General features: G+C 37.3%; 1 protein-coding gene across 6 annotated transcripts in view; it reads right to left on the bottom strand.

The window, feature by feature from the left end:
* Window positions 1-2145: 2145 nt before the first annotated feature.
* Window positions 2146-15342, bottom strand: part of CHD9 (chromodomain helicase DNA binding protein 9) — an 85244-nt gene continuing 72047 nt past the window's right edge. For 5 of the 6 annotated variants that reach the window (XM_064671163.1, XM_064671166.1, XM_064671165.1 and 2 more), the window contains 8 exons: window positions 13278-13441; window positions 12030-12302; window positions 11049-11217; window positions 9872-10011; window positions 9127-9348; window positions 8201-8329; window positions 7239-7343; window positions 2146-5598 (listed from right to left, as the gene is read on the bottom strand). In XM_064671163.1, the coding sequence (XP_064527233.1) occupies window positions 4735-5598; window positions 7239-7343; window positions 8201-8329; window positions 9127-9348; window positions 9872-10011; window positions 11049-11217; window positions 12030-12302; window positions 13278-13441 (2066 nt within the window). In that variant the 3' untranslated portion in view covers window positions 2146-4734. The remainder of the gene's footprint in view (window positions 5599-7238; window positions 7344-8200; window positions 8330-9126; window positions 9349-9871; window positions 10012-11048; window positions 11218-12029; window positions 12303-13277; window positions 13442-15342) is intronic. The other variant, XM_064671167.1, reaches the window with a different exon arrangement.

Here is a 15342-nt window from a genome sequence, read left to right as displayed (position 1 = left end):
ATTAAAAGAGATTTATTGGCTTTGTCTGTTTTGATCTTGTCCTCATTTGGCTTGTTAATTACTTGAATAATTTCCACCACTGGACTCCATATTTTATCTACCAATATTGCAAGTTACAGCCACAAACACCCTCTCAGCCTGGATCCCTGACAGCTGCTTCTCTATCCTACAATAATGTACATTTTTTTACTGTTGTGGAGTTTCAGAAATTTTGCTTATGAATGTAATATTGCCACCTGATTTGAGAAGCTGCACCCAGATCAGAAACAGCGTGAAGCAGAGGAGCTGACAGGGTAGTTCCCAAATCAGAACACAAAAGATCCTTTCAGAACACAGAAGACTTTGAGAACATGCTACCAGCAAACACTACTGAAAGAGAGATGATACCATGGCTGACATGAGGATCCCAAGCATTTCCCAAACCAGCCTCCCTTATATTCACGAGGCTTTACCTGGAACACTAAGAAGAATTGTGCAGTGTTGGTCTCACAACTGAAGCAGACAGGAGGCAGGGAAGACAAATCCTCATTTTGCAGTGTAACTTCATGTGGGATCTTGTGCATGGCATTTTTCTTCCCTCCTTGTGTGAGAGAGCCTGAAAGGAGGCAGCATTAAAGAAAAAAAAAATCATAAAAAAACCCTGGAAAGCTTTTATCTTTATTTCCCTTTCCTCTAAATATAACAAAGAAATTATACTGCCTGTTTGTGTAACGTTAGGGACATTTAGATAAGCCAGCAGTTGTTTTGTAAACTCCCACAGCTACACTGGTAGAATTAGTCTCCTCTGCAGACACCAACATGAGCCCGATATCCCAACAACGTACAGATGTAAAATTTTAAATGTTGGCCAACTACAGCAGTGTAAATTACCCATTGCACTGAGACAGCCTGCTCACATAGAAGATAATTACAGGTGTACTAGAACTAGATCAGAAACCATTTATACAACTAAACGATAGTAACTTGCACACCACAAATAATTTCATGTAACACTATGCTGCATATCCCTTTATATTAATCCTGTACACCAGACACACCTCATCTCACTACAGCTTAAATGCAGGCAGTAAGAACTAAACCTTCATTCTGATGGCCTATCAGCACTGTCATACAGAGCAACCAATGAAAAAAATATTATTAAATAACATGGAAGAAAAAATTTTCTCAGAGACAAAATATAACAAATAGGACAGGAATTTGGGTGGCACACCTCGTTAAACAGTCTCATCTAATCACAATATCCAGATACCATTTTAAAAAAATTCAAAGGAGTGAAAAAAAATAAACCACCTATATAGTTCCTGGATCATCTGTTCCTTGGAAATAGTTTCATTGAAAAATAGATCCTACTTGTATTTCAATTTATAGACTCTAAAAATAAATTTAAAAAGTACTACTAGGGATTCTGCAGGACTTGCAGGGAAAAAAAGAAACAGGGGAGAACTTGAGAACAGAGTTCACGTGCATGTGCGTTTTTATCACCTGTGTGCAGATCTGTGGAAGCAGAAGCTCAGAAAGGATGACCACGATATGAAGACAAATTCAGACTGAAATAAATAAGGAGGATATCATTGAATCATTCAAAAGCAATGGCAGGTTGAAACAAGGTGGCACCGGACAATCAGGAGACAACTCAGGTTCAGAACAGTCTGTGGCCCTGTGTGAAATATATGAAAAACAGCAATTATAAGCACTGTGTACATAATGAAAAGATTTAATAAACATGTGGGAAGCAATGTAAAGTTTTAGAAAGAAAGGTTCAGAAGGTACTTCACTGCTCAGGTGCTTACCCTGCAACATTAGATGCATCGTTATTCAAAATTCAGGCAACTTTTGGACCAGAACCTGGACCGTATATTCCTTCTGAACCATGAGTACTGAAATGCTGGGAACAACAGCTTGTTTTGTTTGTAAAACAAGAGATTAGAGGAAATTGATTCCCTGTAAAATTATACAAGAGTAGAACATGGTCCTGAGCAGGGGGTGGTGCATGTTACATCCTTGGCTTGTTTGTGATTTTTTTTTAAAGACCTTAAGAATAATTTCAGTTTTAAAGCTTAGCACTGAAACTTAACTTGCTGCTGGAAGATGCATGTTTAATCCTTACACAGCATTACTTTCACATATTGAGGCCAACATCACGGGTAGTCAAAGAATATGTTTAATAAAAAATAATTAAACTTCCATTTGCTCTATAGAACATCATAGAAAGTAATTCAATAAATTACAAATGACTTTTTAAGACGCTCGTTCAACTACAGAAAGCAAATTCAGACTACACAGAACACAACTGGCAAATATTGCAAATGTCCAAAAAAAACCTGGACTAAGACTTGGATCATGAAGCCTGAAACAAGGGATAGAAATACAAGGCAATAACAGCTAAGGTTTTTTTTTTTAGTAACTACCAACACACACTTTATCATCACCTTGGATATCCTTTTAATTTTAACTTCAGTATTAGTGTAATTCTACTGAGGTTTCCTTATAACCCTTAACTTTATACAACCGTATTTGCATATAGTTTAGCTGATAGTGGGACATTTTTTCCCCTTCTGGTTCAAACTGATGAAAAATAAACCAAATATATTATGTTCAAGTCTACACCAGCCTTCATTACTTGAAACTGTAATTGCCTTATTACACAGAAAGAATCACTAGAATGGTAACCAAACTCACTTGACCATAATAGGAAAATACTTTATTTCATAAATCTGATATAAATTAGGTTTTAGCCACAAGATTTAGGACTTGTTTTGTGGGGGAAGGGTGGGAAGTGATGGCATTGTTGACGTACTCCATCAGCAAATGAAGTTAATAACTGCTTGTAAAACTTTGGCTATTTCATAGATGCATCCTAGTTAAATAAAAGTGCTATATTACAAAGGGCAAAATATTAAATATGAAATACTTTTTTTTCTTTTAATGCTGAAGAATTGCTACCCCCTTCTCTTGGCAGTTTTTGATTTTCACTATTGCTAAGACACTGCATGAAGGGCCAAAAATCAGAATACTATCTGGGAAAATACGTAACCAGCACAATCCAAATGGTACTTGTGTAATTACATCTAATACTGCTTCTAATCATGGGGCTAGTTATTTTGCACATAGAAACTTATATTTCATTGGTAAAGTTCTTGATAAAAAACAACACAGTTGTTTTACTGTACAAGCAAGCAACAGAACTATATCAAAATATACAGTTTTTGTTTTTTACTTTTTAAATTTATCCCTTTGTAAAGCTTTTTCCATGACTTTCACTAGTACCTGTATCTATTTTCTCTTAACACTTGCCTATTCTTGGACCACAAATGATGTAACCAAGGTCAACTGAAGTCTCAGTCAGTTCAGAAGTTCTGTAAATGTGAATCTGGGCCTCGACCGTGTCAGAGTAATAGCAGCTTAAGAAGAAGGAGGAATCATATCACACATCAAATCTTAGACAGATTTTATATAGTAAAGGGTTCTAAGGATTTGGACTTAAACAGATGCCTTACGCCCTGTTACTGTGGTTTCTAGGAATAATTTGTCTTCCTTACTATTCAAAGTGCTTTTTCTTTAGTGGGTAACTCAGCATAATATAGGAAGTGAGATCCAAATAATGATTTTGGATAATATTTAATATTTAGTCAGATTTAAATCTGCAGAGAAGTTTAAACTCAAAAGGAGTTCAAAACTATCTGTACTTTATTTACCATTATTAACTGGGAACTCCAGGAGGTTTTATGACATAAAACACAAATAGAAATCTACACAAACAAAGCAAACAAACAATTTTTACATGAATTATGCAGTGTTGAAAGGTCTTTTCAGTGGCACTTTATGACAGTTTGCCTCTTCTGAGTCTTGGGGAAACTACTCCTCATTTTGGGACTTTTAATTCTGCAGAGGGAGCCCAAAACTTTGCAAGGTGTAAACTAAATAGATCTACATGGTGCCAAGTAGCATGAGATAAGACAGTTTTTGTTTTAATTGCCCCTTACTGCTGTCCAAGAGAACAGTTTTAGTAAGGGGAAAAGGAAACCTCAACAGTCATATCTCAAATAACTCAGATTTTAACATGCTATACAGGATGTCTTTAGAAAACAAAACAAAACCTGAAAACAAGTAATAGAAACCAATGTAAACTTCCTAAACTAACTCAGCTGAGGTAACAGGTAGCCAGTTTAATTGGCTGATTGGGAAAAATTTATCTTCTTTTAAACACACTTGTACCTGAATTGGAAACAGCAGTGCATCACAACACTAGAGCATTTTCATGTAATTAAAGCAATGGATGGTGATGTAGATTCTACAGCTTTCATGACATTCATTAGCTGCCCAAATTATTGCTGAGTTTTGATCTGTAAATTATAAGTGTCAAGGAGGCTGTAAAACTATATTCAAATTAAATCAATAATATGCATAAAGTATTCTGTGTTCACTGCAAATATATTAAATATACAGCTCTTACTTGAGCATTATTTTCATAAAATTAACCCCCCAACAAAATTATAATGCCTTTTGTTGTAATTTTACACCATTGTGTATTTGATAGTACATACAAGTTCAGAAACTTATGAACTTCAAGAAATATTACATGCAAAACGTCTCTGAAAGCAGTTTGCACTTCTAAACAAATACTGAAATGTTCGGTCAGGAAATCATTGATGCACTCAACACTGGGTTATTTACAATGAAATAATTAAAGAATAAATTCAAAATCAGTTTATAATTTAAGTGCAGAGTCTGGGGTCAGTCTTCATCACTAGAATCCGAATCCTCAGATGAAGACGATGTACTATCAGATCCAGATGAAGCATCTGCTTTCTCTGAACCCTCATCTGTGCTGTTTTCGTTGTGAGAGCTTGGCTCTGTTCCCCCTTTGTCTTCCTGATCTCTAACCCTAGAATTTTCCTCCTTTTCTTCTGTGGGCTTGGCTGAGCCTGTGTCATTGCTTTCACTGTTCTGTACATCAAAAATATTAGACTGAGACAAAGCTGGGATATGAAGATTAAGGCCTGGAGTGAGAAGCATCCCTGGGTAAAGTATGTTGGACAAAAGTAAAGGGTTGAGAGAGAGAGGATTGGCAGCTGCAGCAGCAGAGGATGTTGAAGGAGAACTTGAAACAGAGTTTTCACCACCAGTATCCGTATTTTGATCCTCTGTCCTTTCTTTCTTTATATCCACCTCCTTTGAATCGTTTCCCTTTTTCTCCTCCGAAATGGATTCTGTAGACTTTGTCAGAAGTCCTCCCATGCCCAGCAGGTTTGGTAATCCAGCCATCCCTGACAGGAGCATGGGGAACATGGCAGCCATGTTCTTGGCTTCTCCTCCAGCAGCTAGGCCAGCTGGCATTCCCATCAATCCCGCTGTCACTTGCAGCGACTGCAGGTTCTGCAGGTTCTGCTGTAAGGCCTGGAGCCCGGGCAGATCCACGCCCGGGATCAATCCGTTGGCCAGCAGCGGGTTCACGGACACGCTGGTGGCCGAGGCCGCGGCGGCAGCTGCGGTTGCCTTGGCAATCTCGCTCTTGGGGCGCCTCCCTCTCCGGCTCACCTCCTCCCGCACCACCGGCCCCGTGAGGATGCGGTCAAACATACCCTCCGGGAGAAACCCCTGCAGGAGACAGTGGGCACTTTTAGTATTTTGAGAGCTTAAAGAAGGCAAAGTAAAAGCAAATGAAACACTCAAGTGTACAGTGACTGTCAAAGACGATTCTGGCACATCAGCACAGCAGCTTCTCTCCAGACAACTCACTGGAATGCGTGATGACTTTGTGCTACCACATCTCAGATGTCTGAAGGACCATTTCCACAGTGAGGTCCACACAGGGATCTTCTCACACTCTGCTTATCCTTACGCCCTCATCCTTAGTGGTTTGCTGGGAGATCAAGCCAAATATAGCTCATTATAGGAGTAAGCTCAATCTAAGATCCAAACTAGCACTGCTTTGAAATATTATCACATTGCAATCACTTGACAGTTTAATCAGCTACTCAATTTAAAGTTAAATATGTGCGGTTGCACACACATCAACAATCTCTGAGCCCTTTTTATTACTGCTAGTGTCTGTTTAGTGTCCTCATATTTCATTGCATCCATAAAGTTAAGAATAAAGAGCAAAGACTCAAGTTGAATTTAAATTAATTTTCAAGCACTTCTATTTAGGATTTGCACAGTATTATTACACGTCTATAGGTCCTTGTACCTAACATTGCAATGGACACTAATATTCCCTACAAAATGCATTGTCCTGAAAATTTAAAAAGGCAATCATTAAGATCAAGTATTACTCAGCTCCATACTACAATCACCTTTGTCCCCAAAAGCAAATATCTCTAATATATATTAGCCTGCTGCAACTAGAGGAATTCAGCACTCGAGTTCTGTTCTGTGGATAACTACTAAATTGCCAAAGTAATTCTGCTATTAGTTACACCTCTATTCACTGCAGTCTAGTCCTGTTCCTAGTTATCTGTTTTTCTACCTGAGTGTTGCAGCAGGGTACTGGAGAGACTGGCATTTAGAGCTTCACAGAAAGGCTGCAAGTTCTGTTGACAGTGAATTAGAAAAAACTTTAACTTGGTCATGTCTTTGCCAGAGGCTGAAGGTGTAGCATAAATAAACTGACAAGTCAGACTAAGTGAGGAAGTAAACTTCTAAAGAATATTGACAAAATCATCACTTCTGTTAGACACATGAAACGGAAGAGTAACCAGGTCACACAGAAACCATTTTTTACTATACAACACAACTTTGTTGAGAACAAGTTCAAAATATGTCCTTATCTTCAAGGCAAGATTGAGGGTAGTAATTTCTCAAAGGTGCACACTAAAAGTAAATTAATTAAAAAGTAAAATAAATATTTAAAATTAATATTGAAAATAATGTAATTTTTCTTCATAACTGTAACTTTAAGGAAGTATTCTTATTCCTAAATAATACCTCAGCTAATATCTTTCCTAAAAAACATTAAGGCTGTATTAAAGATATGAAAAAGTCACAGCATTTTAGCACCTTCAACAAAATCTCTAATTTGGGGTTGCCAGCCACTGTTCCTCCCCTACCTCCTACTCACAGCAAACCATTTACTGAACTAGGCCAGCAGGAAAAAAGCTGACATTGACTCACGTTCCATATTTAATGTAACACCAGAAACAAAAAGCACACCTTTGGACATGCCTTTTTTCCTGCTTGCTTTGTTTGCTTTTCAGATACATTTCACGACATGGTTATCTTATTCTGTAAATACTCACAGACTGTTTCACGACTTCTCCCCATTCAGGAGCCACTCCATACTCTGGATTTTCTTTCAAGAACCTGCACAAATCCTTCAGAGGGGGAGCAAATGCACCCCCTACCTGAAAAGCAGAAGATAAAAACCAGGAAATATTTCATATTTGCTAAGAAAAGAGGCAACATTCATACCTTACACTGTTTCATTTTTGCCTTTTAAATAAAACATCTGTCCAAATCTGTTCAGTAGACACTAGTAATGTTCTGCCTGCCTTTCCTGAATATTGCCTTTTAGCCTTCCCCATTGTCCATTCAAATGCATTATGCTGTTCCCAAACTTTGATCACCTCTCCAAAAACTTCAACACCTGCTCTCACATCTTCCACTGTTGGGTTTTTACACAAGAATTCTCCTTTTGTTCTTCTGTTACACTGTTTCACCTAGAAATGTGACTGACAGCCAATACACACACAGGTGAACCATAAAGGTCAAATGCCAGAGATAACTGAAAAAAAGCAAAAGCAAAATTGATCCAGTACACAAGATTTCTGCAAATCCAATGGACAAGTTTCCACATAGGATGTGCTACCAATGTAATTTTAATTGTGTCAAAAATAGTAATGAGAAGATTACACAAAATTTGAACTTCTGACAATGTTGCCACTTTGAACAGAACAGCACACATTTTAGTGGCCCTGCCTCTGTCTGACTCAATGGCACAAATGTTGCACCATACTGAGTGCTCAATCTATTTGAACAGAAACCTTGGGCTAAGTTTCTATCCATGCCTTATATATTTCCACACTCGAAAAACATTTACTGGAAGATTACAATTGACTTTCTTGCTCTATGCCAAAACTTTAAAACAAACACCTTTCATTTGTACACTTGTACAGTTTTAGCAAGTGTAATACATAAGAGTTCTTCATTTGGGTAACTTTTCATTTGGGGAATATCAAAATGAGAACAGTGCCACGAATACCTTTCTTGCATTTCTTCTATTTATGAGCTGAACACGTTCTTCCCCAGTCAAACTATTAACATCCAGTTTATTAGGGTTTCGACAACGGTGTCTTTTTTGTTTGGGCCTCCCATCATGCAGCTGCATCCTCTGTTACAAAGGAATTTAAAAGCCAATTACCTTTCTGATATAACTGTTTTAAAAATGGTAAGATATCTGTACGTTCTCGAGTCAGGCATTTATTCCAAGTCATCTTTGATTTCAAAAATACTTTAATAACAATAGTAGTTTACTAATCACAATCATTTAATAAGCAGCTCAGTGAACAGCATCTTCTCTCTGATGCCTCATTGCTTTGTTTTATTCATTTTTCAGTTTTTAACAGTGCTTTAGCTGTCTGGAACATTGCTGCTGTTCTGTATTATAACATCTTTATGGAGAAGCAAAGTTGTCATTCCAGATGTCATACACATGATTTTCCTACATCCTGCTCAACATTAGCAAATCTCAAATTCAGAGGTAACAAAATGAGATGATGATACCCACACAAACATCACTACCAGAGCAATGTAATGTAGGTATGAGATACATTCCACAGTAAAGTCTTTAATCCTCTTGCACATCACTAAATATGCTGTTATACACTTTCAGCTCCCATCATCAGTATCATGGTAATATGAGTTTTCTTATCCTAGACAGTTTCTTAAATCTCAGGTGAAATTAGACAAAGATTGAATGTCTTGGTTTAGTATTGCTTTTCTTAGCAATTACATTTGTGAGGAAAAAGAAAGGCTTGCAAAAAGAATTGGAGAAGAAACAGACATTTTTCTTTTCCTAAACAAAACAGAAGAACAAAGAAATAAAGCCTTGTAACACAGAATACAAATCCAAATACAACTTGAGAAATTCTACTGTTTAGCTAAAGCAGAGCTGGAAGGAATACTCACAGGAATACAAGCTCCTGAATCTTCAACATATCCAGGATGTTCTTTAAGCCACCTTTCTAAATCTTTTCTTTTGGGGGCATCATCACCTGCAAGCCTTGTTCCATCTTTCAGGTTAATAACAGGAACTGGACTCTCTGCATCAAGCATTCCTTGGGGCTGCGTGTAAGTGAGTGCTGGGTTTATTCCTGCAGCAACCTGACAGGAGTTAATACCTGGATTAACCTGGAGAAATTAAAAACATTTGACTAAATTCTTCACAGAAAACAAGCCATCACAATTATTTCATGTATGATTCAATGAAGGGCACAGTCCTGCAGATCATTATGTACAGACTCAAGGACCTGGGCAGACTGCTCATGCCACAGATACCCTTCAGGTCACTGTGCAACCAGGTCCCCTAACAGATAATGCAGGAAAGGATGTCAGAAGTTTTGGTAGATCAAAACCCCAAAATTTTAATAACACATTGTTAATTAAAGTCCATCAAAACTAAATTAAATTTACATTTTACAAATAGTTCTCAATATTGTGTGTGTATATATATATGTAAATTTAATAAAACTCCATCAATTCTCATCTGTGTTGTCATAAACAATCAGTGAACAATTTCAGAAAAAAACCCCAAACCTAAAAGTTTTGAGTAATAAAGTTTTTGTTGAATGTCAACAGCTGGTTATGCTCATTTAAGGCACTAACACAGTAATTTGCATCTCATTTTTTCGGACACAAAATCAAGTTTACTTACATGATTAGGCTGTTTATTTCTATTCATAAAGAGGACATCAACTCCCTCCACATTCTTCCTTCTTCCTCGTCTCTTTTTGACTACAGGCTGACTGTCTACTATGACTCCATTGGCACTGGCTGTTAAATGACTGGAAGTACCTAATAAATGATGCCATACAAACAGCGTCAGATACTTGTTTATAAAACCAAACATGGCTGAACAGAAAAAGGAAATAAAATTACTTGAAATAGTGCAAGTGCATACGATTTCTACATCTAATAGCTAAGACAAATTGCCTTTTTTTTTATGACTGTTCAAAACACTATGAATATCAGGCTGTGAAAAGCCATTCTACTGTGAAAATTTCATTACTGCCTCCCCTAACCCCTCCAAATGAATCTGTATAGAGGCGAGAGCTGTTGAAAACTGCTGACATCACACACACAGACAGTCATCCCTAAATAAATGTTTAGCAAGATCTTAATGGTATGTTGCAAAAAACCCAAGAAAGTAAAAAATGCAAGTGAAGGGTAGTAATTTTTTTAAAGGAAATGTTTTTATCCACATCTGTATGCAATCCCAAAAAAGTAATTACTTAATCAGAAGCTGGTCTAAATCAAGCACTCAATTCTAATAATTTCAAGTATTTTAATCCAAATGTTAACTGCTGACTTTAGGCTCATTTTTATCTGTCAGTGTATACCCACTGTTATTTTCTTTATGAAAATAAGCTCTAAGTTTTCAGCTGTAAGTCAAAAATTGATTCCAGACTATTGTCCTCTACTGTTTCTTTACATGAGACACAGGAAAGATTCTGAAGAGTGCAAACTGGCACAGGCATAAATCTGGAACTCTTCATCTTTACTTACAAAGTAGCCATATTAAGTTCTGAGCTAAACAGATTACTGTCAGGGTACACTGATGCACTTAATAATTATTAAAATCTTCTTTGGGGGTGTTTGTAATGTATAATGGCATCATTCTAATAAATGAGTATTTTAGATAACTGACACTGTGAGAGAATACTCCTCTGCTCCAAACTGGAGTCTCCACACCAGACAGAATTTCTCCAGACTGCAGTTTAGAACAGTAACATTGCAAACATCTCTCTCCATTGCCTATACATGGAGATAACAGAAGAACACAGAAGATGAGATTTAATACTAACCCTTAAGCCCCCTGATATTTTCTGTACCTGATTTGGGAAGTGATTTTGGGAAGTTGACAAGGCTGGTTTCTGAAGCGTTCTGGAGTTCACGCAGCCGAGCCAGATATTGCTGCTGACCCAAAGCACCTTCATCGCTTTCAAATGGCCTTTTCTGGGACAGTCCCTGCTTCTGAAAAGTCAATTTCAAACCACCTTCCTGTTAAATAAATGCCAGGGTTAGAAGAGCCTCTTCCAAAGCAGAAATGACTACTTCATAATCAGGATTCTCACACAGAAACTGTTACTCCAGTAGAGTTGAGGAAGAATGAAAACACTGTATTAGACCTTAAAATAAGTCTTGCTTCTCCATGTAAAACACAGATTTGAACAGAAATTTCATCTCAGCTGAAAAATCCAGACACTGATCAGCTGTCTACCTCCCGAATCCAGTCCTAAAAAAATGCCAAACCCAATTACAAGAGGAAACATTCACACATTTTTATGTGCTACGAACATGTCTCAAATTGCAGATAAGAAAAGGGTTTGAAGCTTCTAGCCTGCATTTAAATGAGGAAATTTTCCTATAATCCTCTAAAAGGCCATGAAATAATAAAATGCTTGCTGGAGAGGATATGCTGAAATGTTTAAAAAAAAGCTGAACAACAGAAATACCTTTTTATACTAACCAGATTTCTTAGAAACAGCATGAGGCTGTCTGAGGAAGCACCAGAATGGCAAAAATTCAATTCAGACAGAAAAATAATGATTTCTTCCAGTGGCTTATGCAAATAAAAAAAAAAAGGCAAAAAAAAAACCAAAAAAAACAACAAAACAAAACACCACAAAAAAATCCCTCCCCCAAAAACCAAACCCAAAACCCAAACACTCAATGCCCAGAAGCAGCAGACCCAAATACCCACAAACAAGTGTGTGAAGGAAGTGAGAGTGAGAGCAGGCAGCCACTTGCAGGTAAAGCATGCCGCACACCGCAATCGCAACCAGGTCCTAGGGCAATAAAAATAAACATACGTCATTGATTTTCACTGTAAACTCCTTTTCTCGTACATGCTTCTTCACCTTTGACATCTGTGGTGACTGATCATATTCTTCTTTAACACCTGCAAGAGGGGGTGTGGGAGCACTGGGCTCACTGTAATCTGCAGCTGCACCGGAACTATCCAGTAGTTTGGTTGTGTAGAAAGATGCCACCGTGTTGCTGTCATAGCTCCTCCTGGCTGAGGGCCATTTACCTTTCAGCACTGTTTGACAAATGCTGTCGAGCCGATTAATCATAACTCGATCCTAAAAGCCAGAGAAAATAGTTTTGTAAGAGCAATGCCTACCAACAGGGCGCACGTTATATTTATGTATTATCTTTTAATTCTAAAAAGAAGAGAAATGGCATCACTTTTATCACTGGACTCGGACTTATTAAGAGTTTGAAGTTCCTGGATTTGCACTGATTGACTGTAAGTTTCTGAAAGCCACCTCTGTACCTAATTTCACTACCTACCTGTAAATAAATATGCAATCTCTCTTATCTGTACAAGGTCTGGGGCCTGCAAATGCCTGAAGTACATTATCTTACTGATTCTTAAAGAGAAGTTATGGTAACCAATGAAGCAGTATTTGTAGGTCTGGCTTTGACTCACTGGTAGCAGGATCTGAACCCATGAACAGCACCACGATGTACAGAAAACAGCATTTATAGAACTAAACCTACAGACTTTTATTCATGTCTCCTTTTAGCTTTTGAAACCACATTATTCCTCATGCCCATTCTGTAGACACCAAAGACTTCACACATCTCCATAATACACAGATCTCAAGTTCCAGTAAACTCAGCTAAGTATACAAAGACTCCAGAAAGTACTGGGTTTTCTGATAATTTCACAATTCACAGTCAAATAAAACACGTGAATGCTAAAATTACAAGTTCTGTAAGGAAACACTTTTGCCAAGTTCAAGACCCTTCTCTATATTTGATAAAAGGCAATTTTTTACACTTTGAATGTAATTTTTCACAATGTGCCAAGCACCTGTGACATGAAAGTTATGCTCCTCTTCTCAAAATGAATATTCAAAAATTATAACAAGTAGTATTTAGATTTAAATGCATGTTCCAGAAGCAAACATAACAGCAACTGAAAGTTCCTAAAATTCAAATCCTACATCTATTTATCCTGCTTCACAGTTTTAACATATTTAACTGAATACTAATGTCACAGCCCAACTTCTACTACTACTCTGGTTTTCAAAGTTGCATTATAAACTTGCCTTTGGCCAGTAGGATGCAGCCAACATGTATCCACCTTGTAGGAGATAATTGGAATTTGGTGTCCCATTGTTCATCTGGAAACTGTCTTGTGTCTCATCCTGTGTGGTACTGAGAGAGGCCACACTCTCTTCATCATATGCTTTTATATGTGGAGTTCCTTCTGCTAAAGAAAACCACCAAAATCATTTCATGTTGTAAAGAAGTTAAACGCTCACTGTAAGAGGTTCAGGTGAACAAAACACACAGAACAATGTTCAGAGAAAGTCCAAACACAAAGTTAAACTGAAGAATCAATCGGTTTTTCAGGATGATGGCTGATCCTTCTCTAGGCATGTAAATCCCACACATATTCCTGTTAATATTTCAAATGCTTGACATATCGAACATTTAGTTATCTGAAAATGGACATGCTTCAGAGTAATCTAATAGACAGTCCTCACGTAACATATTTCTTTCATAAGCCAACACTCACTAACATACAGAATTAAACTGAAATCAAAGGTGTCTACAACCAGAACATGGCAAATCTACTGGGATAGCACTTTTAAAGAACAGCCCATTTCATTTACTGGATGCTTGAACATGTGTGCCCACACATTTTAATTGTTCAATTTTTAATCACTAAGGATTTTTTAAAGTATCTTTGCAGTGTAGTGTGTCCTCTGACTTTCTTATATCCTAATCTTTTATGATTATTATTTTACTTCTGCCTCCATCAGACAACAATGTGAGTTTCACTATCACATGGGAAACAGTCTGAAATAAAAAAAAGTGTGGCCTGAAAAGGTAAATATCACATCAGCACAAGGAGTAAGAGGGAGGGACAGCTCTACAGAAGTCAAACTCGTCCTTAACAATAGTTTTGTATTCTGATAGTCATCTGATAGAATTCAGCACTTTCTTAAAAGATGCTTCAAGTGTGAAAAATACGCCAATGGCCTATAATCATTAACAAATTAAATAAAAGCTGGGCTTAAAATTAAAATGCAGATGAAGTTAAGAGAATTTTCCAGCATTTACTAATCTCTTCAACACCAACTTGCAGCAAAATAGCCACAAAAATAAAGGCCAACTGATTTATGAGATTCTGCAGTCTGAGGATGGCACTATTACTTGACTAAACAGACGGAGCTGGCACAAAACAAGCCTAATATTTGGACGTGAAGCACATGGTATAGTATCCATTATCTCATCTAAATATTTGTGTTATATAGGCATTCCTTTGCTTTCACTGTTTTCATGTTTGCACACAACTGCTTCCTCTGAAAATGTCCTTCCACTGCTACAGGCATCTTAATCGTTTTGTTTAAGTGCATTTTACTTGCCCAGTAATCATTTCCCCAGTAAATTAATTCAATGGTTTCCATTTGTCATTTCCACGGACAAGAAGATGCATCTGATTAACACAATGCCTTTTTCCCTGAGGTATTGGAAGAAAAAATAGGTTCTCTATGCTGTAATCCCACTGCCTACCTTCATCTTCTTCCCTTCTCTATTACCATTTGCATCACATGTTAAAGAAATCTTTCCATATTCTGAGTTTCACTGGGGCAAGAGTAGAGGATACTTCATAGCAGAAAAGTAAAGAATGTATTAAATAATGATTGGTTGGTTTATTAAAAACTTTAAATTACTTCATTTATCAGAGTTTTTTGCTTCTACTTGGAAGCTTTTGAGAGTGTCTCTGTGTTACACGGTCCTATGTGCTGCCATCACCTCAGTCTTTTCAAAGGAGGTACCTATTTTTAGGTCTTTTTTAGGTGAAGTTTAGGAGAAGACTTTCAGAGCAAGTACACTCCTTAGGCACCTCCAGTTCATAATAAATAAAAAGCAGCTGACATGACTCTAGTGCTTGGACAGAAGGAAACTTGCAGGTCTCATGGAAGCACAATGAGGAAGCTACAAGGACAGGTGAGCAAGAGTGGAAAAAACAAACAGGGAAACTAAAAGAATCTCTCTTTTTATGAAGAAAAAGAAACAGTAGTAGGGAATACACACATGCAATATATTTCCAGAAAACACTGGCCATTCGACTCTCCTCCCACATGTGAACCACAGGCACAG

This window comes from Pseudopipra pipra, chromosome 14 (genome assembly GCF_036250125.1).
Source record: "Pseudopipra pipra isolate bDixPip1 chromosome 14, bDixPip1.hap1, whole genome shotgun sequence".
Lineage (NCBI taxonomy): Eukaryota > Metazoa > Chordata > Aves > Passeriformes > Pipridae > Pseudopipra > Pseudopipra pipra.
The sequence above is the reverse complement of the archived record's forward strand: the minus strand, read 5'-3'. Positions and strand labels throughout refer to the sequence as shown.